The sequence below is a fragment of the Chiloscyllium plagiosum genome, unplaced genomic scaffold, assembly GCF_037043375.1.
Source record: "Chiloscyllium plagiosum isolate Xiang-an unplaced genomic scaffold, Cpla_swu_hap1 HiC_scaffold_17, whole genome shotgun sequence".
NCBI classification, from domain to species: domain Eukaryota; kingdom Metazoa; phylum Chordata; class Chondrichthyes; order Orectolobiformes; family Hemiscylliidae; genus Chiloscyllium; species Chiloscyllium plagiosum.
Window position 1 is genome coordinate 81,231,444 of NW_028270155.1, and position 23,640 is coordinate 81,255,083.

General features: G+C 44.7%; 1 protein-coding gene across 5 annotated transcripts in view; it reads right to left on the reverse strand.

Moving 5' to 3' along the window:
• The window catches only part of dnaaf1 (dynein axonemal assembly factor 1), a 126,489-nt gene that overhangs the window by 47,464 nt on the left and 55,385 nt on the right, over positions 1-23,640 (reverse strand). For all 5 annotated transcript variants that reach the window (XM_043707394.2, XM_087996120.1, XM_087996121.1 and 2 more), the window contains 4 exons: positions 18,053-18,144; positions 16,269-16,490; positions 14,474-14,640; positions 9,095-9,216 (listed from right to left, as the gene is read on the reverse strand). In XM_043707394.2, the coding sequence (XP_043563329.2) occupies positions 9,095-9,216; positions 14,474-14,640; positions 16,269-16,490; positions 18,053-18,144 (603 nt within the window). The remainder of the gene's footprint in view (positions 1-9,094; positions 9,217-14,473; positions 14,641-16,268; positions 16,491-18,052; positions 18,145-23,640) is intronic.

The window sequence follows — 23,640 nt, forward strand, 5'->3', positions numbered from 1 at the left end:
TCCCTGATTAGCAATGCCACTCCCTATGTCTAGCAAACATCTGGCAAGCCACAAGAAATCCTTCTCAGATAGTAAAGAATAAATGACTGTTGTTATTGACTCTTTATCAAACACTTTAAGGGCAAAGAAATAATAAGGCACTCTCCACAGCATGTCATTTGGTGTTTCCACAATAGCATACCATGTTGGATCTTTGTCTGAAAATGTCTTTCAGCAACTACAGCAGGACCCAAAGGACTGTGAATGATTCTCATGTAGTTTGATCAATCCATTGACATGATTAACAGTCCAGCTTATTGTTTTTGTGTACATGGTTTTTAAGGAGATGACAACTAAATGTGATTGTTAGGACCTTTTGCCCTTGGAGAACAAGAGGTTTACAACAAATTCAAAAGGTATGTAGTTGAGAAAAACATTTTAACTAAGACACTAGTTTTCATCACAGCTGATAGTATGTTGCAACATGTTTGAGGTGAGGGATGCCATGGACGTCCCTGCTGATTACACTTGCAGGAAATGCACCCATCTCCAGCTCCTCCAAGACCGTGTTAGGGAATGGAGCTGGAGTTGGATGAACTTAGGATCATTCGGGAGGCAGAGGGGGTCATAGATCGGAGCTTTAGGGAAGTAGTAACTCCAAAGATTGCAGACAGATGGGCGACAGTGAGGGGGACTGGGAGGAAGCAGCCAGTGCAGGGACCCCCTGCGGCCGTTCCCCTCAAGAACAAGTATACCGTTTTGGATACTTGTGGGGGGAACGACTTACCAGGGGTAAGTAACGGGGCTCAGGCCTCTGGCACGGAGCCTGTCCCCGTTACTCAGAAGGGAAGGGTGGAGAAGAGCAGAGCAATAGTAATTGGGGACTCGATAGTTCGGGGCACAGATAGGCGGTTTTGTGGGAATGAGAGAGAGACTCACGTTTGATTAGATTAGATTACTTACAGTGTGGAAACAGGCCCTTCGGCCCAACAAGTCCACACCGCCCCGCCGAAGCGCAACCCACCCATACCCCTACATCTACCCCTTACCTAACACTACTGGCAATTTAGCATGGCCAATTCACCTGACCTGCACATCTTTGGACTGTGGGAGGAAACCGGAGCACCCGGAGGAAACCCACGCAAACACGGGGAGAATGTGCAAACTCCACACAGTCAGTCGCCTGAGGCGGGAATTGAACCCAGGTCTCTGGCGCTGTGAGGCAGCAGTGCTAACCACTGTGCCACCGTGCCGTTTGGTATGTTGCCTCCCAGGTGCAAGGGTACGTGACGTCTCTGATCGTGTTTTCCAGGTCCTTAAGGGGGAGGGGGAGCAGCCCGAAGTCGTGGTCCACATTGGCACCAATGACATAGGTAGGAGGAGGGCTGAGGATGTTAGGCATGCTTTCAGGGAGCTAGGTTGGAAGCTCAAAGTTAGAACGAACAGAGTTATTGTCTCTGGCTTGTTACCCGTGCCACGTGATAGAGAGTCGAGGAACAGGGAGAGAGAACAGTTAAATGCGTGGCTACAGGGATGGTGCAGGAGGGAGGGATTCCGGTATTTGGATAACTGGGGTTCTTTCTGGGGAAGGTGGGACCTCTATAAACAGGATGGTCTGCACCTGAACCTGAGGGGCACCAGTATCCTTGGTGGGAGGTTTGCTAGTGCTCTTGCGGGGGGGGGTTTAAACTAACTCTGCAGGGGCATGGGAACCCAGACTGTAGCTTTAGTGTGCAGGACCTGGAGTGTAGGGAGGTTAGGAACATGGCATCAATTTCAAAGGAGGGTGCCTGTAAACAGGAAAGTGTCTTGAAGTCTGTATACTTCAATGGAAGAAGTATACGAAATAAGGTAGGTGAACTTGCAGCGTAGGTTGGTACCTGGGACTTCGATGTTGTGGCTATTATGGAGACATGGGTAGAACAGGGACAGGATTGGCTGTTGCAGGTTCCAGGATTTAAATGTTTTAGTAGGGTCAGAGGTGGGGGTAAAAGAGGGGGAGGTGTGGCATTGCTTGTCAAAGATAGTATTACAGCTGTGGAAAGGACGATGGATGAAGACTCGCCATCGGAGGTAGTTTGGGCTGAGGTTAGGAATAGGAAAGGTGAGCTCACCCTGTTAGGAGTCTTTTACAGGCCTCCTAAAAGTCCTAGAATCGTAGAAGGAAGGATTGCGAGGATGATTCAAGAGAAGAGAAGAGTGAAAGTAATAGGGTGGTTGTTATGGGGGCTTTAACTTTCCTGATATTGATTGGGAAAGCTATAGCTCAAGTTCGTTAGATGGATCGGTGTTTGTCCAATGTGTGCAGGAGGGTTTCCTGACACAATATGTAGACAGGCCAACAAGAGGTGAGGCCATACTGGATTTGGTTCTGGGTAACGAACCAGGCCAGGTGTTAGAATTAGAGGTAGGTGAGCACTTTGGGGACAGTGACCACAATTCGGTGACTTTTACTCTAGTGATGGAGAGGGATAAGTGTGCACTACAGGGCAAGAGTTATAGCTGGGGGCAGGGAAATTATGATGCGGTGAGGCATGACTTAGGATGTGTGGCTTGGAAAAGTAAGCTTCAAGGCAAGGGCGTAATTGATATGTGGAGCTTGTTCAAGGAGCAACTATTGAGTGTCCTTGATAAGTATGTACCCACCAGGCAGGGAGGAAAGGGTCGTGTGAAGGTCGTGTGGAATCCCTTATTAAATGGAAGAGGGCGGCCTACGTAAAGATGAGGCGTGAAGGTTCAATTGGGGCGATTGAGAGTTATAAGGTAGCCAGGAAGGACCTGAAGAGAGAGCTAAGAGCAGCAAGGAGGGGACATGAAAGGTCCTTAGTTGGTAGGATTAGGGAAAACCCTAAGGCTTTCTATAGGTATGTCAGGAATAAAAGAATGACTAGGGTAGGAATAGGTCCAGTCAAGGATAGTAGTGGGAAGTTGCGTGTGGAGGCTGAAGAGATTGGGGAGACACTGAATGAATACTTTTCGTCAGTATTCACTCAGGAACAGGACATTGTTGTCGATGTGAATACTGAGTCACAATTAAGGAGAATGGATGGCTTTGAGGTATGTAGGGAAGAGGTGTTGGAAATTCTGGAAAGGGTGAAAATAGATGGGCCTGATGGCATTTATCCTAGGATTCTCTGGGAAGCAAGGGAGGAGATTGCAGAGCCATTGGCCTTGATTTTTATGTCCTCGTTGTCTACAGGAGTAGTGCCAGAAGATTGGAGGCTAGCAAATGTGGTTCCTTTGTTCAAGAAGGGGAGTAGGGATAACTCTTGTAACTATAGGCCGGTGAGTCTCACTTCTATTGTGGGCAAAATTTTAGAGAGAATTGTAAGGGATAGGATTTATGAACATCTGGATAGGAATAATGTGATCAAGGATAGTCAGCATAGTTTTGTGAAGGGCAGGTCGTGCCTCACAAACCTTATTGAATTCTTTGAGAAGGTGACTAAGGAGGTGGACGAGGGGAAAGCGGTAGATCTGGTGTATATGGATTTTAGTAAGGCGTTTGATAAGGTTCCCCATGGAAGACTCCTGCAAAATACGGAGGTATGGCATTGAGGGTGAGTTGGAGGTTTGGATTAGGAGTTGGCTGGCTGGAAGAAGACAGAGGGTAGTAGTTGATGGGAAAGGTTCATCTTGGAGTGCCGTCACTAGCGGTGTTCCGCAAGGATCTGTTTTGGGACCATTGCGGTTTGTCATTTTTATAAATGATCTGGAGGAGGGGTTAGAAGATTGGGTGAGCAAGTTTGCGGATGATACGAAAGTCGGAGGAGTTGTAGACAGATGGAAGGATGTGGCAGGTTACAGCGGGATATAGATAAGCTGCAGAACTGGGCAGAAAGGTGGCAAATGGAGTTCAATGTAGGTAAGTGTGAGGTGATTCACTTTGGTAAAAGTAACAAAAAGATGGGATACTGGGCTAATGGTCGAATACTTGGTAGTGTGGATGAGCAGAGGGATCTTGGTGCCCATGTACACAGATCTTTGAAAGTTGCCACCCAGGTAAATAATGCGGTGAAGAAGGCATATGGCGTACTGGCTTTTATTGGTAGAGGAATTGAGTTCCGGAGTACTGAGGTAATGTTGCAGTTGTATAAGACACTGGTGCGGCCACATCTGGAGTATTGTGTGCAGTTTTGGTCGCCATACTACAGGAAGGATGTGGAGGCACTGGAACGGGTGCAGAGGAGGTTTACCAGGATGTTGCCTGGTATGGTAGGAAGATCGTATGAGGAAAGGCTGAGACACTTGGGGTTGTTTTCATTGGAGAAAAGAAGGTTTAGGGGTGACTTGATAGAGGTGTACAAGATGATTAGGGGTTTAGATAGGGTCGACAGTGAGAATCTTTTTCCACGTATGGAGTCAGCTATTACAAGGGGGCATAGCTTTAAATTAAGAGGGGGTAGGTATAGGACAGATGTTAGGGGTAGATTCTTTACTCAGCGAGTCGTGAGTTCATGGAATGCCCTGCCAGTAGCAGTGGTGGACTCTCCCTCATTATGGGCATTTAAGCGGGCATTGGATAGGCATATGGAGGATAGTGGGCTAGTGTAGGTTAGGTGGGCTTGGATCGGCGCAACATCGAGGGCCGAAGGGCCTGTACTGCGCTGTATTCTTCTATGTTCTATGCTCTATATATATTTTTGGCCCCAATGAGGGCTGAATTGCATTTTTCAGACTGATTTCCCTTCTTTCGTGAATTACCAATGTAGACTGTACCAGCAAGTATGAGTGAGTAAAATTATGGGCTTTTCTCATTTAATGAAAGTTCTTGTTAAGATTAAAAGCTCAATTCAAGTCAGAGTCCTTCAGCACCACCTGTTCAAATCCTTACAATTGAACTCGATGCTGCTGACAGTAATAACTCTCCAGCTTGTTGTGAGGTAATTAAGTCGAGGGAAAGTTCTACAAAGATTTTTAGATCTAAGGCCCAAATTCATCACTTTCCCAAAATCCAGGAATGAAGTATGCAGTGAGCTGTCAGAAAAGGAGTGGTTGCTCATTTTTGAGTTCCTTATAGCCATAATGTTAAAACAGTTCCACAATAGGTATAAACTACAGTGAAAGGAAAGCGACATAGTGCATATCATTAGTGTTCTGGACACATTCAAATTGAAACTGGGTCCTCCCTGTTAAAAATAACATACTCCCGGTTAAAAATAACATACCTTCTCAAGTCTGGAGAAAAAGTAGTAGAAACAATCAAAGATAAGAAAAATAATTCCATGAGAAAACTCCTGTGCACATTTAAGAAAGTTAGCAGAGGAATTTAACAATTTCAGGAAATGGATGTAATGATATACTTGTCTCTGATACATTCCTCCAAGCAGACATTGGTGGATTGGCTATCGAATTCTATCAGAATCTACAAATTGATTTACAAAGTAATAGAGATCATATGGAAATAATTACGGTGCAAAATAATGTTGATATGAAACTCAGGTCAAAGGACGTCTAAACAGAGAAACATATCCACTCCAGATAGTATCACACCTGTGGCTGTACACTGAGATTTGATAGTAGGGGACAAAATGAAAAATTCTATATGTGTGATTTTAGATTCATGTCACTCTAGAAATAAACTGTTTATTTGATATTTTCTTAAAGATAGACCCAGGGCTGCACTTAAATTCGGAAAGTGATCTGGTGCTTAAAACATTTGGAGACCCTCGCAATACAGTATAAAAAGCACAGATACTAGAGTGATTACTTAATAAATTAAATGAAATACAACAGAGATGAAGGTCAGGTGATATGTTGCAGCTGGAACATGTAGGAGCTGCTGGACACCAAGGTGATACAGAGGGAAAACAACAGTAGCATGTGTTTGTAACTCAAGCAACGTTGGAGCTGCAAAAAGATGCAGCAGCTTTCAAAACTGAACTGGCAGAAACATCTTACTGGGCAACTGAATTGAATGGCTGCTCCAGTTAGGTCAGATGTCTTTTTTTTGAAGTCTTATAATGATTAAAGCTCCAAGGTAGATAGGAAACCTGTGTGGGATTCTGGAATGGTCCCAGTGAATTTAAAAGGAGCCACGCCAGCAGTAAGATCGAAGAAGCAGACAGACAACGATGGATCTGTGCAGGACTCTGCAACTGTAGCAGTGAGGTTAAAAGGAACAACAAAAGTGGAGCTATCCCACAAGCAGACAGACCAATGCTGTACCTGAGACACATTATGTAGTTGAGGTTAAAAGGAGCAATGAGAGTGGAGAGGTCTCAGAAACAGACTGATTGGCTGGATGTCCTTAAAGCTGATAGGTGAAATCTGATTTCACCTATGTTGGCCTGAGAATAATGAAGGAGCAAAGGGAGGAAATTGCTGAGGTATTGGCCAAACATTTCCAGATCTCCTTTTGTATAAGGCTCAAATTGAAAATGTCACGCCCTTGTTCAAAAAGAATATAAGTATAATCCCATCAATTATGGTCTAGTCAGTTTATCCTCAGTGGTGGGAAAGCTATCAGAAATGGTAATTTAGAACAAAATTAATAGTCACCTGATCAAAGATGGAAACTATAAAGAAAGCTGGCAGCGATCTTTTACAGGCAAGTTGTTGAGCTTTTCATGAAGTACTGAAGAGAATGATAAGGATAGTGCAAGTAATGTGGGTGATAAAGTGATAAGCTGCCAAATAAGTGAGCATTTCAGCAAATTTGAGACCAATGAATAGGTGAGGCAGTGTCAATTTTGCTAAGTCATGGGAAACAGAATCATCAACAGTTGTTTGTACCCAAAATGGTTCGGGGTGGGTATCACTGAGGGGTCAGCATGTGTACCACTGTTAGGGGTCAGGATGGATGCCATTGTTTGGGGTCAGGATGAGAACTACTATTAGGAGTCAGAATGGGTACCATTGTTAGCAGTTAGGATGTTAGTCTGGGATCAGGTTCAGCACCACTTTGTATGGATTCATACTGATTATCTAAACTTGGATGCTCAAATTTGAAATGTGCAGATGCTACAGAACCTGGAAGTATAGTGCATTAAAAGAAGGATAGATGTGGAGTTCAGAAGGCCATAGACAACTTAGTAAAATTGGAAGACATGGTAGTTGAAATTTATTGTACAGAAATGTGAAATAATACCTCTTGCTTGGGGGAGAAATAAGACGCAATCTAAATGAAAGGATACAATTTTAAAGGAGCTGCAAGAACAGAGAAATCTGGGGTATATGTGCATAAACTTTGAAGAAGGCGTGGAAAGGCTGCGATCATCAGCTCTATAAAATGAGACAGGAAGTTATGATTAAAGCTGAAAAACGTGTTGCTGGAAAAGCGCAGGTCAGGCAGCATCCAAGGAGCAGGAGAATCGACGTTTCGGGCATAAGCCCTTCTTCATGAATGAGGAAGGTGTGCCAAGCAGGCTAAGATAAAAGGTAGGGAGGAGGGACTTGGGGGAGGGGCGTTGGGAATGCGATAGGTGGAAGGAGGTTAAGGTGAGGGTGATAGGCCGGAGTGGGGTGGGGGCGGAGAGGTTGGGAAGAAGATTGCAGGTTAGGAAGGCAGTGCTGAGTCCGAGGGTTGGGACTGAGATAAGGTCGGGGGAGGAGAAATGAGGAAGCTGGAGAAATCTGCATTCATCCCTTGTGGTTGGAGGGTTCCTAGGCGGAAGATGAGGCGCTCTTCCTCCAGGCGTTGTGTTGCCATGGTCTGGCAATGGAGAAGTCCAAGGACCTGCATGTCTCCTTGGTGGAGTGGGAGGGGGAGTTAAAGTGTTCAGCCACGGGGCGGTTGGGTTGGTTGGTGCGGGTGTCCCAGAGGTGTTCTCTGAAACGTTCCGCAAGTAGGTGGCCTGACTCCCCAATGTAGAGGAGGCCACATCGGGTGCAGCGGATGCAGTAAATGATGTGTGTGGAGGTGCAGGTGAATTTGTGACGGATATGGAAGGATCCCTTGGGGCCTTGGAGGGAAGTGAGGGGGGAGGTGTGAGCGCAAGTTTTGTATTTCTTGTGGTTGCAGGGGAAGGTGTCACTCCTGGAGGTTGGGTTGGTGGGGGTGTGGACCTGACGAGGGAGTCGCAGAGGGAGTGGCTGATAGGGGAGGGGAGGGAAATATATCCTTGGTTGTGAGGGTCTGTTTGGAGGTGGCGGAAATGACGAAGGATGATACGATGTATCTGGAGGTTGGTGGGGTGGTAGGTGAGGACCAGTGGGGTTTTGTCCTGGTGGCGATTGGAGGGGCGGGGTTCAAGGGCGGAGGAGTGGGAAGTGGAGGAGATGTGGTGGAGAGCATTGTCAACCACGTCTGGGGGGAAATTGCGGTCTTTGGAGAAGGAGGCCATCTGGGTTGTTCGGTATTGGAATTGGTCCTCCTGGGAGCAGATGCGGCGGAGGCGAAGGAATTGGGAATATGGGATGGTGTTTTTACAGGGGGCAGGGTTGGAGGAGGTGTAATCTAGGTAGCTGTGGGAGTCAGTCGGTTTATAGTAAATGTCCGTGTTGAGTCAGTTGCCTGAGATAGAAATGGAGGGGTCTAGGAAGGGGAGGGAGGAGTCTGAGACGGTCCAGGTAAATTTGATGTTGGGGTGGATGAACTGTTCAACCTCCTTGTGGGAGCATGAGGTAGCGCCGATATAGTCATCGATGTAGCGGAGGACAAGGTGGGGGGTGGTGCCAGAGTAGCTGCGGAAGATGGGCTTATGACTGAAACATCGATTCTCCTGCTCCTTGGATGCTGCCTGACCTGCTGCGCTTTTCCAGCAACACATTTTTCAGCTCTGATCTCCAGCATCTGCAGTCCTCCCTTTCTCCTAGTTATGATTAAACTTTGTATAATACTGGTTTGGCTCACAAATTGGAGGATTGTTCTAGGCACCACACTTTAGAAATAAAAAGTCAAAGAGAGTGCGGAAAAGATTCACCAGAACAGTGCCAGAAACGAGGATAGATCAGTAAAGCTGGTGTTCTTAAAGAAGGTTGAGAAGAGATTTGATAGAAGTATTTAAACATAAGGGATCTGTGCTACAGCTATTTATGACTCAGTCCTGATTACAATTATATAGCTATGGGGTCCTCATTAACCTGACCTATGTTCATTCTTTTGATCCTCCTGCTAACTCTTGCAGTGAATACACACGGCTTTAGCTAACTCAAGTGCCTTTCAGACATCTACCTGTCTTTCGGAAAGACTGGTCTGTCATCCAGGTAGGTCAGATGATGCAGGCGCACAGTCACTACTTTCCTGTAGTTTGAGATTTTCTTAATGACTTCATTGCCCATAAGGTTCAGCACATGCTGTAGAAAACAGAATGAATAACAAGATTTAAAGAGGAGCCTGGCAACACATCAGCCTGCACAACATCTCATTACTTGTAGCACACGTGAAATGGATGGAAACATTGTAGCTAGGGAACATAATCAGCAGGCAGAGTTTTTAGCGAGGTCATTAAATAAACATTATATAACAAATCTTCTAGCATCTCTTCGGACACACAATACCAAGTTATGAATGCGTTCAGTGTTTTGAAAGTGTTACAACACGGCAGTGAACTCTTCGGTTAATTAAACCAAACACTCAGAAAAACTCACTTTGCCTCGTAATCTGTTAAAATATGAGTGATAGAGAACTCCCAAATTCCACTATTTAAAGAAAATAATATCAATTTATTCTTTAACTCTAAAAGTGAATATTAAACAACAACTATCCACAAGTCTAGGCCCCCTTTCTCTTAACCGCTTATTGTCTGCCTCCAACTCTGTTACAATATGTTGTCCTATTAGACACTTATTAAAATTACATCGACTTAATTTCAAAACCACACAGCGGCTGTCATCTTTGGTGTCTGTCTTCTTCAGGCTGAAGATCTCCCTGAGCTGTTTTCTTTATTTTTATTGTGAATATGTTTCATATGAAAAGACACCTTTGATAGAGAGTGTTTCCTAATTTCTTGGGTCTCTCTTGATGGCAGTTGCTCTTTCTCCAATTTGCAAAATACCTGCATTTTTACATCCCTAACATTGAATCGTCTCATTGGTTCGATGTTGGCAGAACAATAAATTCAAACTCGATTGGGTTTTAGTATCCTGGGGCACAATTTAAACTGATTGACAATTCAAATTTAACCATCAACACAGCAACCAACTCAGGTAATTACACTTATTCCACAGCCAAATGTCACATATTTTCAATTTTCCAGTGCACTCTGAGACTGCCATCTAGTCACATAACAGGTGTTTGTGAGGTCTCAGTTCAGAACAGCATTCACTGTCGCTTAAAGGTACAGTACACACCTTCAACTTCATAACAAAGGTACATCTTTTGAACGTGGATGAACTTTTTGGTATAAGGCATGATAAATTAGACAACATGAAGCTGTAAAAGAGTCATATTTGACTTGTGACCTTAACTCTATTTCTCTATCCACAGATGCTGACAGATCGATCTGCTCAGCATTTCAATCAAAGTGCTCCTCTCCTTTCTTGTGCTCTGTCTTCACAGTGAGGCTATTATTCAGTCTCTCTTTTTTAATTCCTCCAGTTTTTCTTTCTTCTCTGCCAACCTCTTGAGTTTTCCAAATTCCTTGTATCTATATTCTCTCTCTCTCTGTCTCCCTCCTCCAGTGTGTTAAAGGAGGAAAGCAATGTGGTTAATCCGGGAGAGATGATATGTCCCACATTTTGTGGTCAAAGATGTACAGAATGCAGTTGCCTTCTCTTCCTGTCTAGTCTATCTTGTTTTCTAACCTTTAGCCATCACATCAGTTTATTTCTTGTTCCATGTCCAGTTGATCAATAACTCCAGCATTTGCTGATTCACAATGGCTCTAACTTTGGCAAATTTAAAAATTCGTATTCTGTAGTATGAATCATTCCATGATCTAGTCACTAGCCATCTCAGTAACCTGCTCTAGCTCTCTGAGATTACTGAGAGAGAGAGAGAGATTCAGAGAGAGAGAGAGAGAGAGAGAGAGAGAGAGAGAGAGAGAGAGATTCAGAGAGAGAGAGATTCAGAGAGAGAGAGATTCAGAGAGAGAGAGAGAGAGATTCAGAGAGAGAGAGAGAGAGAGATTCAGAGAGAGAGAGAGAGAGATTCAGAGAGAGATAGATTCAGAGAGAGAGAGATTCAAAGAGAGAGAGAGAGAGAGAGATTCAGAGAGAGAGAGAGAGAGAGAGAGAGAGAGAGAGAGAGAGAGATTCAGAGAGAGAGAGAGAGAGATTCAGAGAGAGAGAGAGAGAGAGAGAGAGATTCAGAGAGAGAGAGAGAGATTCAGAGAGAGAGAGAGAGATTCAGAGAGAGAGAGAGATATTCAGAGAGAGAGATTCAGAGATATATATTCAGAGAGAGAGATTCAGAGAGAGAGAGAGAGATTCAGAGAGAGAGAGAGAGAGAGAGAGAGAGAGAGAGATATTCAGAGAGAGAGAGATATTCAGAGAGAGAGAGATATTCAGAGAGAGAGAGATATTCAGAGAGAGAGAGAGATTCAGAGAGAGAGAGAGATTCAGAGAGAGAGAGATTCAGAGAGAGAGAGATTCAGAGAGAGAGAGATTCAGAGAGAGAGAGATTCAGAGAGAGAGAGATTCAGAGAGAGAGAGATTCAGAGAGAGAGAGATTCAGAGAGAGAGAGATTCAGAGAGAGAGAGAGAGAGATTCAGAGAGAGAGAGATAGATATTCAGAGAGAGAGAGAGATTGATATTCAGAGAGAGAGAGAGATTCAGAGAGAGATAGATTCAGAGAGAGAGAGAGAGAGAGAGAGATAGATTCAGAGAGAGAGAGAGAGAGATAGATTCAGAGAGAGAGAGAGAGAGAGAGAGATTCAGAGAGAGAGAGAGAGAGAGAGAGAGAGAGATTCAGAGAGAGAGAGAGAGAGATATTCAGAGAGAGAGAGAGAGAGAGAGAGAGAGATATTCAGAGAGAGAGAGAGAGAGAGAGAGAGATATTCAGAGAGAGAGAGAGAGAGAGAGAGAGATTCGGAGAGATTCGGAGAGATTCGGAGAGATTCGGAGAGATTCGGAGAGATTCGGAGAGATTCGGAGAGATTCAGAGAGATTCAGAGAGAGAGAGAGAGATAGAGATAGAGATAGAGATAGAGATAGAGATAGAGAGAGATAGATAGATAGAGAGATAGAGAGAGAGTCTCAGAAACAGGAGAAGCATCAGGGTCCATCAGTTCTTTCCGTGTCCCTGCCTGCATCTCACATCTCAACAAGATCACTTCTGGTTCATCTAAGCTCTGACTGGTACAGACCTAACCTGTCCATACTTTCCTCATCAAATAAGTTTCATACCTTCCCAAAACTCCAAAAGTATTTACCTTCTTTCTTCGGTAAGACCAAAAGAATGTGATCTCATCAATGCCCTGTATAAATGCAGCAAAACCTTTACATTCCATTCCCTTACAATAAATACAAAATTCCATTTGTTATCCTAATCATTTATGTAAGTGCATACTAACTTTTTGTGACTTATGTACCAGCATATGGTACATATTAACACAGGCTCCAGGCCTGTGCGTAGACAATACCAGGAGCTCAAGGCCTGCACAAAGACACTGCTACAGGCTCCAGGATCATGTACCAGGTCTGCATGTACACACTGGTGCATGCACCAGGACTGATGTATACACTGGATCATGCACCAGGTCTGCATGTACACACTGGATCATGTACCAGGCCTGCATGTACACACTGCTGCAGGCACCAGATCTTCACATACATACCAGTGTAGGCTCCAGGTCTGCACCTATCTACAGTCACAGGCTCAAGCTTTGCATGTACACATGTTCAAAAGGAAATTAGATAAATACTTGGAAAGGCAAAAATGGATCGTGATAGGGCTGACTGCATCTCTCCTAGAAATAATACGTACAGATCTTCTGTGCTGCACAGAATCGTGCGTGTAGGCATAGGCTTTAGGTCTACATACACATACCAGATTCAATCAGACCTTTTGTTCATCCCTCTCACTTTTCGCTTCCTTCTGTCATTACTTTTTGCTAAACTTTCCTGTGTAGACAGACTTCAATATTAATTACTGATTGAATATCTTGCTACATGATTTTGTTACTTTTTTTAATCTGTTCAGAAATCTGCTAAAATGCTGTTTGGTCTACTTGTGGTATTTTCCATCTTAAAACAGAACATTTGCTACAAGGAGACACAAAGTCAAATCTTTTTATCTTGCACAAATTGGACTGACAGCAAACTTGGCAAGGGAACACCAAGTATGAGAAGGTGCTGACTGATTGGACCAGGATTGGCATGGAGATGCAACAGAAACTGTTAATTGTCAATCGTAGTTCGCTGGTGAATAATAAAAAAAAAGTACTCAGACCAAGCAGGTTGACTCTGAATGGTCAGAGTTTTGCGACGGGTGATACAGCAGGGATCGAAAGTCATCATGATACTTTCCTCAATGAAAAAGGTGCATTGTACATAGACCAATTCCATTTGCCTTCACCAATCAAATCTCATTGCAAGACTGACTAATAATCTTAAATTGGTTTCTGATGTAGTTCTTGGTACAGTTGGGATTATTTAGTAAATGCTATCCAATAGTAGAAACACATTTAATGTTGAACATGGAAGCTGATTTATAGCAAACAGTCTAATGACATTCTGAACACAGGAGCTGATGTGTCATGACAGTCCAAATATGGGAGCTTGGGACGTACAGGACACAGTGACAGACAAACACAGGTGGTGGTGGTGTATAGGGAACAGCTCTTTGACAGTCTCATCATAGGTCTGGCAGTTGTCCATTGGGAAAAGTCCAGTGAAACTCTGGACACATGAATTGGTGACATGTAGAGAACAGCCCAGCGATAATCTGAACCCAGGAACTGGTGATGTGTACAGCAAAAGTCTGAAAATGCCCATGTGAAATTAAACATTGAGTAAGTGAAAATTCTAAAGTGGATCACCCTTGCCGCGCACACTTTCAGTTCAGGGAAGAATATCTAGGGGCGGCACGGTGACTCCATGGTTAGCACGGCTGCCTCACAATGCCAGGGATACAGTTTCAAATCCAGCCTTGGGCAACTGTCTGTATGGCGCTTACACATTCTTCCCTTGTCTGCGTGGGTTTCCTCTGGGTGCTCCGGTTTCATCCCACAGTCCAAAGATGTGCAGTTTAGGTGAATAGGCCAAGTTAAATTGCCCATGGTGTTCAGGGATGTGTGGATTAGGTGCATTAGTCAGGGATAAGGGGTCTGGGTGGGTTACTCTTCGGAGGGTCGGTGTGGACTTGCTGGGCCTAATGGCCTGTTTCCATACAGTAGGGATTCTATGATAATTTAATATTAACAGGATGATTTAAATTAGACTTGAGATCCTTTACTGAAAGGGTTCTCACATATCGTACCATCCTGTCACCTAGAGGATACCAGCTCAGCATCAGTATTCTTCAGAATTTTAAAATGCTATTGAAAATTTAAATTCTGCGTTCAGCATGAATAAAACTCAATCCACATTGATGATGGTTGTGCTGCACATTGCATTGTTAAAGTACAAAGCATTTAACATTTACAGGACAAACAGATAAGCTTCACTTACCAAATCAGGCATCGCCTCAAAGACAGTTATGATGTCAGGGTCGGTCAGCTTGTTGTGCGAAAGGTCAAGGACACTCAGGCTGGGGCACTCTTTCAGATGCTCAATGTCCTTCACTGTGGACAAGCGATTGTGAGCTAGCTGCAGTGTTTTGAGAGCTGGCAGGCAAGCTAAGAAGGCAAAAGGTTTGAATTAAGGAGACCGGTTACAATCATCCATGAAATACCACAGGGAAAGCAGTATCAGATGATATGCATCAATTTACTGATGACCAATTGCCCTCTCTAATATTAAAGTACAGTAGTCAACATTGTGGGTGGCACAGTGGTTAGCACTGCTGCCTCACAGCGCCAGAGACCCGGGTTCAATTCCCGCCTCAGGCAACTGTCTTTGTGGAGTTTGCACATTCTCCCAGTGTCTGCCTGGGTTTCCTCTGGGTGCTCCGGTTTCTTCCCACAGTCCAAAAATGTGCAGGTCAGGTGAATTGGCCATGCTAAATTGACCGTAGTGTTAGGTGAACAGTAAATGTAGGGGAATGGGTCTGGGTGGTTGCTCTTCGGAGGGTCGGTGTGGACTTGTTGGGCCAAAGGACCGGTTTCCACACTGTAAGTAATCTAATCTTAATCCCTGCCTGGGAAACAGATAAACTGGTTGCTATTCCTCTTGATATATGCAGAACTACAGCAACAAAATGCACTTCTAAACATAGAAAAGCTTTCCAATTTTGCAAGTTAGAAGCTTAGCCAAAGGGAATTTAAAACAAGGGGCCACGGCCTCAGGATATAGTATTGATTACTTAGGACTGCGATGAGGAGACACTTCTTCACTCAAAGGGTAGTGGATCTTTGAAACAGTCAAATCCATAAAGTTGTCTATTCTCCATTTTTAAAAAGTTGACAAAGACAGATTTTGGAATAACAGTCTGTGGAGAGTGCATAGGAAAGTGGAATTCAGGTAGCTGGAGGATTTGTATGGTCCACTCCTACTTTTTGTTTTTAATATTCTTTTGTAAAATGATGAAAGGGAGAGAGTCAAATGGAAATCTTTGGTAAGGAACAAGATAGAGTGAATTAGTAAATGACTGAGTATGTGTGAGAGAGAAAGAGAGTAAATGTGTGAAACGGACACAGTTCACTCACTGTCTTTAACTGAATATTTAAGGCTGGGAGAGAAGCTACGTGTGATCAGCTGAGCTAAAAAATTACAAAAAGGAAATACAAATTGCTTCCTATGTGATTAGTGTAAGGTTTATTCAGGTGCTCACATTTCACTCATTCCTTATATTCCACTCCCCACTGCATGCGCCTTTAATCATCCTCCTTGACATTACCACCATGCACTCCTATCCCTGCCACTTCCTGTCTGGCACCAACTCTCCTGCTCACCTGCGAACACATCATGGCTTCTCTCTCCATCCCTGCCTGTTCCCAACCATGTGTACTTCAGCCTGTCCTCTGACCCATGCACAATGCCCACTTTCCTTATGCCTCTCCCAACAGAATGGACATCATTTGTCTTGCACTCCAACATAGTTTCCCTCCTATACAACTGAATACTGAGAAAAATAGTTTGGAAACTATTTTTACTTGCATTCTCACTTCCATCTCTCATTGTGATGGAAACTCTGCCACAAGTTACAGTGGGAATGACAATCACTTCCATTTAGTTTTTCTCCTCTGGTTTCAGAATGAGTCAGTCTGTGTGACAAGGAAAAGTGTGATAATAAGAAGTGAAAACCCACTTTATGTTATGAGCATTTCATGTTTATGGGGACAGAACAGTCAAGCCCTTTACTTACACAGATTTTCAATGCTTTTGATGTAGTTATTGCTCAGATTCAGGGAGTCCAGCTTCTGCAGTGGCTCCAGGTTCTCTATTTTATGAATGAGATTTTGATGCAGGAAGAGGCAACGCAGCTCGGTCTGAGCATCCAAGTTCTCAATCCGTAGCAATCCATTACTCTCCAGCCACAGACATCTCAGGCCAGTGTACTCCTCCAGATTCTCAATGCAGGAGAAGCCTACAATAGGCAGTACAGAAAAACAAGACGAGTGCTCATCAAACTCAAATCTAGTATGAGAAGTTAACATTGGATGCAGGTTAAAAGCTGAATTGCACACAGTGTAGCAATGGCCTCTGTCACACCTTAAACATGTAGTTAACCTCTAACTGTGTAAATTAAAATTTATTATTGCTGTTAAGCGAAAGAGAAATCTATCCTAAAAACTTCAGTTAGCTCAGGCATCTTCTGACCAGCTGTTCTTTCCTTGAATTACTAACTTTCTCCAGCCTCAATATTCAGAGTGAATGGAAAATAAATGAGTAGTTTACAAGCATCCAATGCCCTCCTAAATGAGGAGACTGAACCTGGTTCCATTAAGATTCAAAGTGTTGTATTCCAGATCCTAACTACTTGCCGTGCAAAAAAAGTTTGCATTTGCTTCTTTTGCAAAACTGTTCCATAGAACATAGAACAATACAGCACAGAACAGGCCCTTCGGCCCACGATGTTGTGCCGAACATTTGTCCTAGCTTAAGCACCCATCCATGTACCTATCCAATTGACGCTTAAAGGTTGCCAATGATTCTGACTCTGCCACTCCCACAGGCAGCGCATTCTTTGCCCCCACCACTCTCTGGGTAAAGAACCTACCCCTGACATCCCCCCTATACCTTCCACCCTTCACCTTAAATATATGTCCGCTTGTAACACTCTGTTGTACCCGGGGAAAAAGTTTCTGACTGTCTACTCTATCTATTCCTCTGATCATCTTATAAACCTCTATTAAGTCACCCCTCATCCTTCGCCGTTCCAATGAGAAAAGGCCTAGCACTCTCAACCTATCCTCATACGACCTATTCTCCATTCCAGGCAACATCCTGGTAAATCTTCTCTGCACCCTCTCCAAAGCTTCCATATTTTTCCTAAAGTGAGTTCCCTCTCATACCCAATCTTTTCACGAGCAGGAATAGTTTTACCATATCTATTTTGTCCATATCTTGGAAAAAACTTCTAGAAAGTTTCCTCTTAACCTTTTCCTCTCCAAGGAACACAGTCCGATCTCTCCAATCCATCTTTGCAAGAAGGCTGGCAAAAGGGATTAGAACAGTCAGGTTAACTGGTTCTTTTTGACCTGCATTATGTGATGGGCTGAAGCCTCATTTTGTGCCGTAGATCTGACACTATAACTAACATTTCTGATCCTCAGCACCATTCTTATTACACCTCTTCCACATTCTCACCAATGCATTCATATCATTCCTGATATACAGTCTTTATGCAAAGTAAAAGCTAAATCAAGAACTATAAAGTTTCCTGATTGCAGGGGTTAGACATGCTATGACTGATACGAAATGAGGACAACATTGGCGAATTTCATCATTTGTGGGGTTTCTCAGAAACGTAACCCTCACAGATATGGAGGAATGACAGTATGATATTTTGATTACTTTTCACAGACTGTTTTGCATGATCCCTCAATTTGTTTCTGGGTCCAATCTCCAAGCTGTGCACACAAAGGAAACTCAAGGCTGTGAAGTTAGTAGCTAAGAATGTTTGGAAAAAATGAAAATTCCACTAACCTTTAAAGTGCAAATAGAGTGTGTCATTCAGGTAAGGTGTCTGGTAGAGCTTCTGCTCCTTACAGTGCTGTCGCAGGAACTGCTTTGTCATTCTGTCGAATTAAGGATAAAAATATTTCAGGTTCTCACCAAAGTCTTGATTCACAGGTCAAACAGGAAGGAGAGAATGTAACCAATGTCCCCTGCACGTTTTACTGTTGTGTGTAGCCTCTTCATGTTAAAATACAATATTTTAAATTTTTTGTGCATTGTGCTGGCGAGGAGAGAAAATGCTGATACCAGCAGGAATTACTTCTCACAGAAATGTTGGTGAAGCCATGACAGTAGAGTCTCTTTTGTATTGAGCAATTCATCAGAGTTGGCTTCATGTTTGAGGTTGGGAAGCATGGTGAGTACCACAAAGCAAGATTTAATATAGTGAAAGTTGAATGCAAACCGGAAAGATTTTGGTGCAAGTGTTCAGAGAAACAAATTGAGGGGTCATGCAAAACAGTCAGTGTAACTTAATCAAAATATTATACAGGGTAAAAACAATGACTGCAGATGCTGGAATCCAGAGTCTGGATTAGTGATGCTGGAAAAGCACAGCAGTTCAGGCAGCATCCGAGGAGCAGTAAAATCGACGTTTCGGGCAAAAGCCCTTCATCAGGAATGCAGGCAGAGTGCCTGAAGAGTGGAGAGATAAATGAGAGGAGGGTGGGGGTGCGGAGAAAGTAGCATAGAATACAATGGGTGAATGGGGGTGGGATGAAGGTGATAGGTGAGAGAGGAGGGTAGAGTGGATAGGTGGAAAAGAAGATAGGCAGGTAGGACAAGTCATGGGGACAGTGCTGAGCTGAAAGTTTGGAACTGGGGTGAGGTGGGGGAAGGGGAAATGAGGAAACTGGTGAAGTCCACATTGATGCCCTGGGGTTGAAGTGTTCCGAGGCAGAAGATGAGGCGTTCTTTCTCCAGGCTTCGGGTGGTGAGGGAGCGGCATTGAAGGAGGCCCAGGATCTCCATGTCCTCAGCAGAGTGGGAGGGGGAGTTGAAATGTTCAGCCATAGGGTGTGATTGATTGGTGCAGGTGTCCCAGAGATGTTCCCTAAAGCGCTCTGCAAGGAGGCGTCCAGTCTCCCCAATGTAGAGGAGACCGCATCGGGAGCAACGGATACAATAAATGATATTAGTGGATGTGCAGGTAAAACTTTGATGGATGTGGAAGGCTCCTTTAGGGTCTTGGATGGAGGTGAGGGAGGGGGTGTGGGCGCAAGTTTTGCAATTCCTGTGGTGGCAGGACAGGAGGGTGGGTTGTAGGGGGGCGTGGACTTGACCAGGTAATCACAGAGGGAACGTTCTTTGCGGAAGGCGGAAAGGGGTGGGAAGGGAAATATATCCCTGGTGGTGGGATCAGTTTGGAGGTGGCGGAAATGTCGTCGGATGATTTGGTTTATGCGAAGGTTGGTAGGGTGGAAGGTGAGCACCAGGGGGGTTCTGTCCTTATTACGGTTGGAGGGATGGGGTCTGAGGGCGGAGGCACGGAATGTGGATGAGATGCGTTGGAGGGCATCTTTAACCACATGGGAAGGGAAATTGCAGTCTCTAAAGAAGGAGGCCATCTGGTGTGTTGTGTGGTGGAACTGGTCCTCCTGGGAGCAGATACGGCGGAGGAATTGGGAATACGGGATGGCATTTTGCAGGAGGTAGGGTGGGAAGAGGCATAATCCAGGTAGCTGTGGGAGTTGGTGGATTTGTAAAAAATGTCAGTGTCAAGTTGGTCATCATTAATGGAGATGGAGAGGTCCAGGAAGGGGAGGGAGGTGTCAGAGGTGGTCCAGGTACATTTAAGGTCAGGGTGGAATGTGTTGGTGAAGCTGATGAATTGCTCAACCTCCTTGCGGGAGCACGAGGTGGCGCCAATGCAGTCATCAATGTAGCGGAGGAAGAGGTGGGGAGTGGTGCCAGTGTAATTACGGAAGATGGACTGTTCTACGTAGCCAACAAAGAGACAGGCATAGCTGGGGCCCATACGGGTGCCCATGGCTACCCCTCTGGTATGGAAGAAGTGGGAGGATTCGAAGAAGAAATTGTTAAGGGTGAGGACCAGTTCGGCCAAATGAATGAGAGTGTCGGTGGAAGGGTACTGTTGGGGATGTCGGGAGAGGAAGACATGGAGGGCTTGGAGGCCCTGATCATGGCGGATGGAGGTGTAGAGGGACTGGATATCCATGGTGAAGATGAGGCGTTGAGGCCGGGGAAATGGAAGTCTTGGAGGAGTTGGAGGTGGTGTCTCGAACGTATGTGGGGAGTTCCTGGGCTAGGGGGGATAGGACAGTGTCAAGGTAGGTAGAAATAAGTTCAGTGGGGCAGGAGCATGCTGAGACAATGGGTCGGCCAGAGTGGTCAGGCTTGAGGATCTTGGGAAAGAGGTAGAACCGGGCAGTGTGGGGTTCCCAGGCTGTGAGGTTGGAAGCTGAGGATGGGAGATCTCCTGAGGTGATGAGGTTCTGTATGGTCTGAGAGATGATGGTTTGGTGATGGGGGGGTGGGGTCATGGTCGAGGGGGCGGTAGGAGGTGTCCTCGAGTTGTCATCTGGCTTCAGCGGTGTAGAGGTCAGTGTGCCACACTACCACTGCACCTCCTTTATCTGCTGGCTTGATGGTGAGGTCGGAATTGGAGCAGAGGGACTGGAGGGCAGCGTGTTGTGAGAGCGAGAGGTTGGAGTGAGGGAGGGGGGTAGACAGGTTGAGGCGGTTAATGTCCCGGCGGCAGTTGGAAATGAAGAGGTCGAGGGCAGGTAACAGGTCAGCACGGGGTGTCCAGGTGGATGGAGTGTGTTGGAGGCGGGCGAAGGGGTCCTTGGAAAGTGGGTGGGAGTCCGGATTGTGAAAGTAAGCTTGGAGGCGGAGGCAGCGGACTAAGTGTTCGACGTCACAGCATGTATTAAATTCATCGATGTGTGGGTAGAGGACATGAAGGTGAGTCCTTTGCTGAGGACTGATTGTTCGCCCTCAGTGAGGGGGAGGTCTGGAGGAATGGTGAAAACTCAGCAGGGCTGGGAGCTGGGATCTGGTGTGGGTGTGGAGCTTGGAGTGGGGGCGGAGCCTGTAACTGAAGTGGGTGTGGTGGTGGGGGGAATGGGGTAGAGTCATGAGCAGGGGTGGTGTTCCCTCAGGGTTCTGGGGAGCAGGGATGGTGACAGTGGGATCTTGGGGGGCATGTCAGCAGAATGCCGGTGAGTGGCATCGGTGGGGGCGGAAGTGGTGGCAAAACACAGCAGTATGGGGGGGGGGGGGCGGAAGTTACTGAGTTTGTGACATCAGCAATGATGTGAGGGGTGGAAGTGATGTCATGTGTGGTGCATGAGGAATTGTGAGGGGCGGAAGTGGCTGTGGAAGCGGCCATGATGGGGGCGGAAGTGACATCATTAATCAGCGTGGGGATGGTGGCTGCACCAGCCACATGGCTTCCTCCACCCTCCTCTCTGACCTATCACCTTCATCCCCATCCCCACCCCCATTCACCTATTCTATGCTACTTTTACTGCACCCCCACCCTCCTCTCATTTATCTCTCCACCCTTCAGGCACTCTGCCTGTATTCCTGATGAAGGGCTTTTGCCCGAAACGTCGATTTTACTGCTCCTCGGATGCTGCCTGAACTGCTGTGCTTTTCCAGCACCACTAATCCAAAATATTATACAATCATTCCTACATATCCGTGAGGGTTCTGTTCCTGAGAAACCCCACAAATGATGAAATTTGTGATATGGAGCTCGGTAAAAATAGGTTAAAAATCGCAGATATATAATTTTTGCCCACCAATGTTGATTTTTGTTGTTACTTATTTTTTGGCACAGTTAGGTGAATTCGCAATTTGCAATTTTTTGGATAGAGGATTTACTGTACCTTAAAACCAAAGAAAATAAAACATGTCCATTTATGTATGTGTCTTTCATAACCACAGATGTCTCAGAGCAATTCATAGGCACTGAAGTATTTTTGAAATGTAAGCATATAAACTAAGAACAGAAGTAAAGTTGGATATTTTTGGGGTAACTTTCATTGACGTAGAAAGGTGTGTCCCATTTCAACAAATTAGAGTTCACAATGATAGATTGGAAGAAGTCCTTTAGAATGTGAAAGAAATCTGAACAAGTCAGAGGTGGATTTCAATATAAGACAGCAAAATGTCATCAGATCATCAGGAATGGAAACAGTATTAAGCCTTCAGTCTGTTCGACCAGTCTTTCAAGAATATGGCTGATATAGAGACAGCAAAAAGCCGCAATCATATGTTTTGACTCCTTTGTAATTCAAAAATCTGTCTAATTCAGCCTTGAGTATATCAATGACTTACTCAAAAGATTTAGCCCACACTTTGATTTCTTTGAGAGGAGAAATTTCTACTCATCTCCACCTTAAATGAGAGATCTTATTTTTAAATACTGTACTTCCTAACTATATAATCATGCATGAAGGGAAATCTCATCTCAGCATCCAACCTGTTAGGTAAAAACAATGACTGCAGATGCTGGAAACCAGATTCTGGATCAGTGGTGCTGGAAGAACACAGCAATTCAGGCAGCATCCGATGAGCAGCAGCCCGAAACGTCGATTTTGCTGCTCGTCGGATGCTGCCTGAATTGCTGTGTTCTTCCAGCACCACTGATCCAGAATCCAACCTGTTAGGCCTCCTTAAAATCTGATGTTTCAATAAGATCACCTCTCAATCACCGAAACCCCAATGAATATATGCCAATCTACTCAATCTTTCCTTGTGGGATTTTATCGTAGGATTTAGCCCGACAAACTTCTCTGAACTCAGAGTCATAAAGCAGAGCAAATGTTTCTATAGCCTATCGTATCTGTGCTGGTCATCAAACATCCATCTATTGTAACCCCATTTTCCAGCACTTCACCTGTACCCTTGTCTTGTATTGCATTTTGAGCGTTTCATCGAAATAGTTCTTACATGTTTTGAGATTTCTTGCTTCTACCACCCTTTTTGGTAGCAAGTTCCAGATACCTGAAACCCTCTGCATGAAAAATATTTTCATCAAATCACCGGAAAATCTTTTTCTCCTTAAAACTGTGTGCTCTGGTTATTGGTCATTTTGCTAAGGCAAAAATGTTTAATTAGATTCCCCACAGTGTGGAAACAGACCCTTCAGCCCACGATGGTGTCTCCCTGTCTACCTTATAGAACATAGGACTGTACAGCACAGTACAGGCCTTACCGCCTACGATGTTGTGCCGAGCATTTATTTTAATCTAAGATCAACCTAAACAACCAATTTATTGCCCTCCATGTGTTTTTCCAACAGTTGCTTATATATCCCTGATCTCTGACTCTACCACCACCGCTGGCAGTGCATTCCACGCACCCACCACTCTCTGCGTAAAGAACATACCTCTGCTATCTCCCCCATACCTTCCTCCAATCACCTTATAATTATGACCCCTCGTGACAGCCATTTCTGCCCTGGGGAAAAGTCTCTGGCCACCTACTCTATCTCTGCGTATCATTACATTGTACACTTCTATCTTCTCTCCAGTGTGAAAAGCTCTAGTTCACTCAACCTCTCTTCATAAGACATGCCCTCCAAT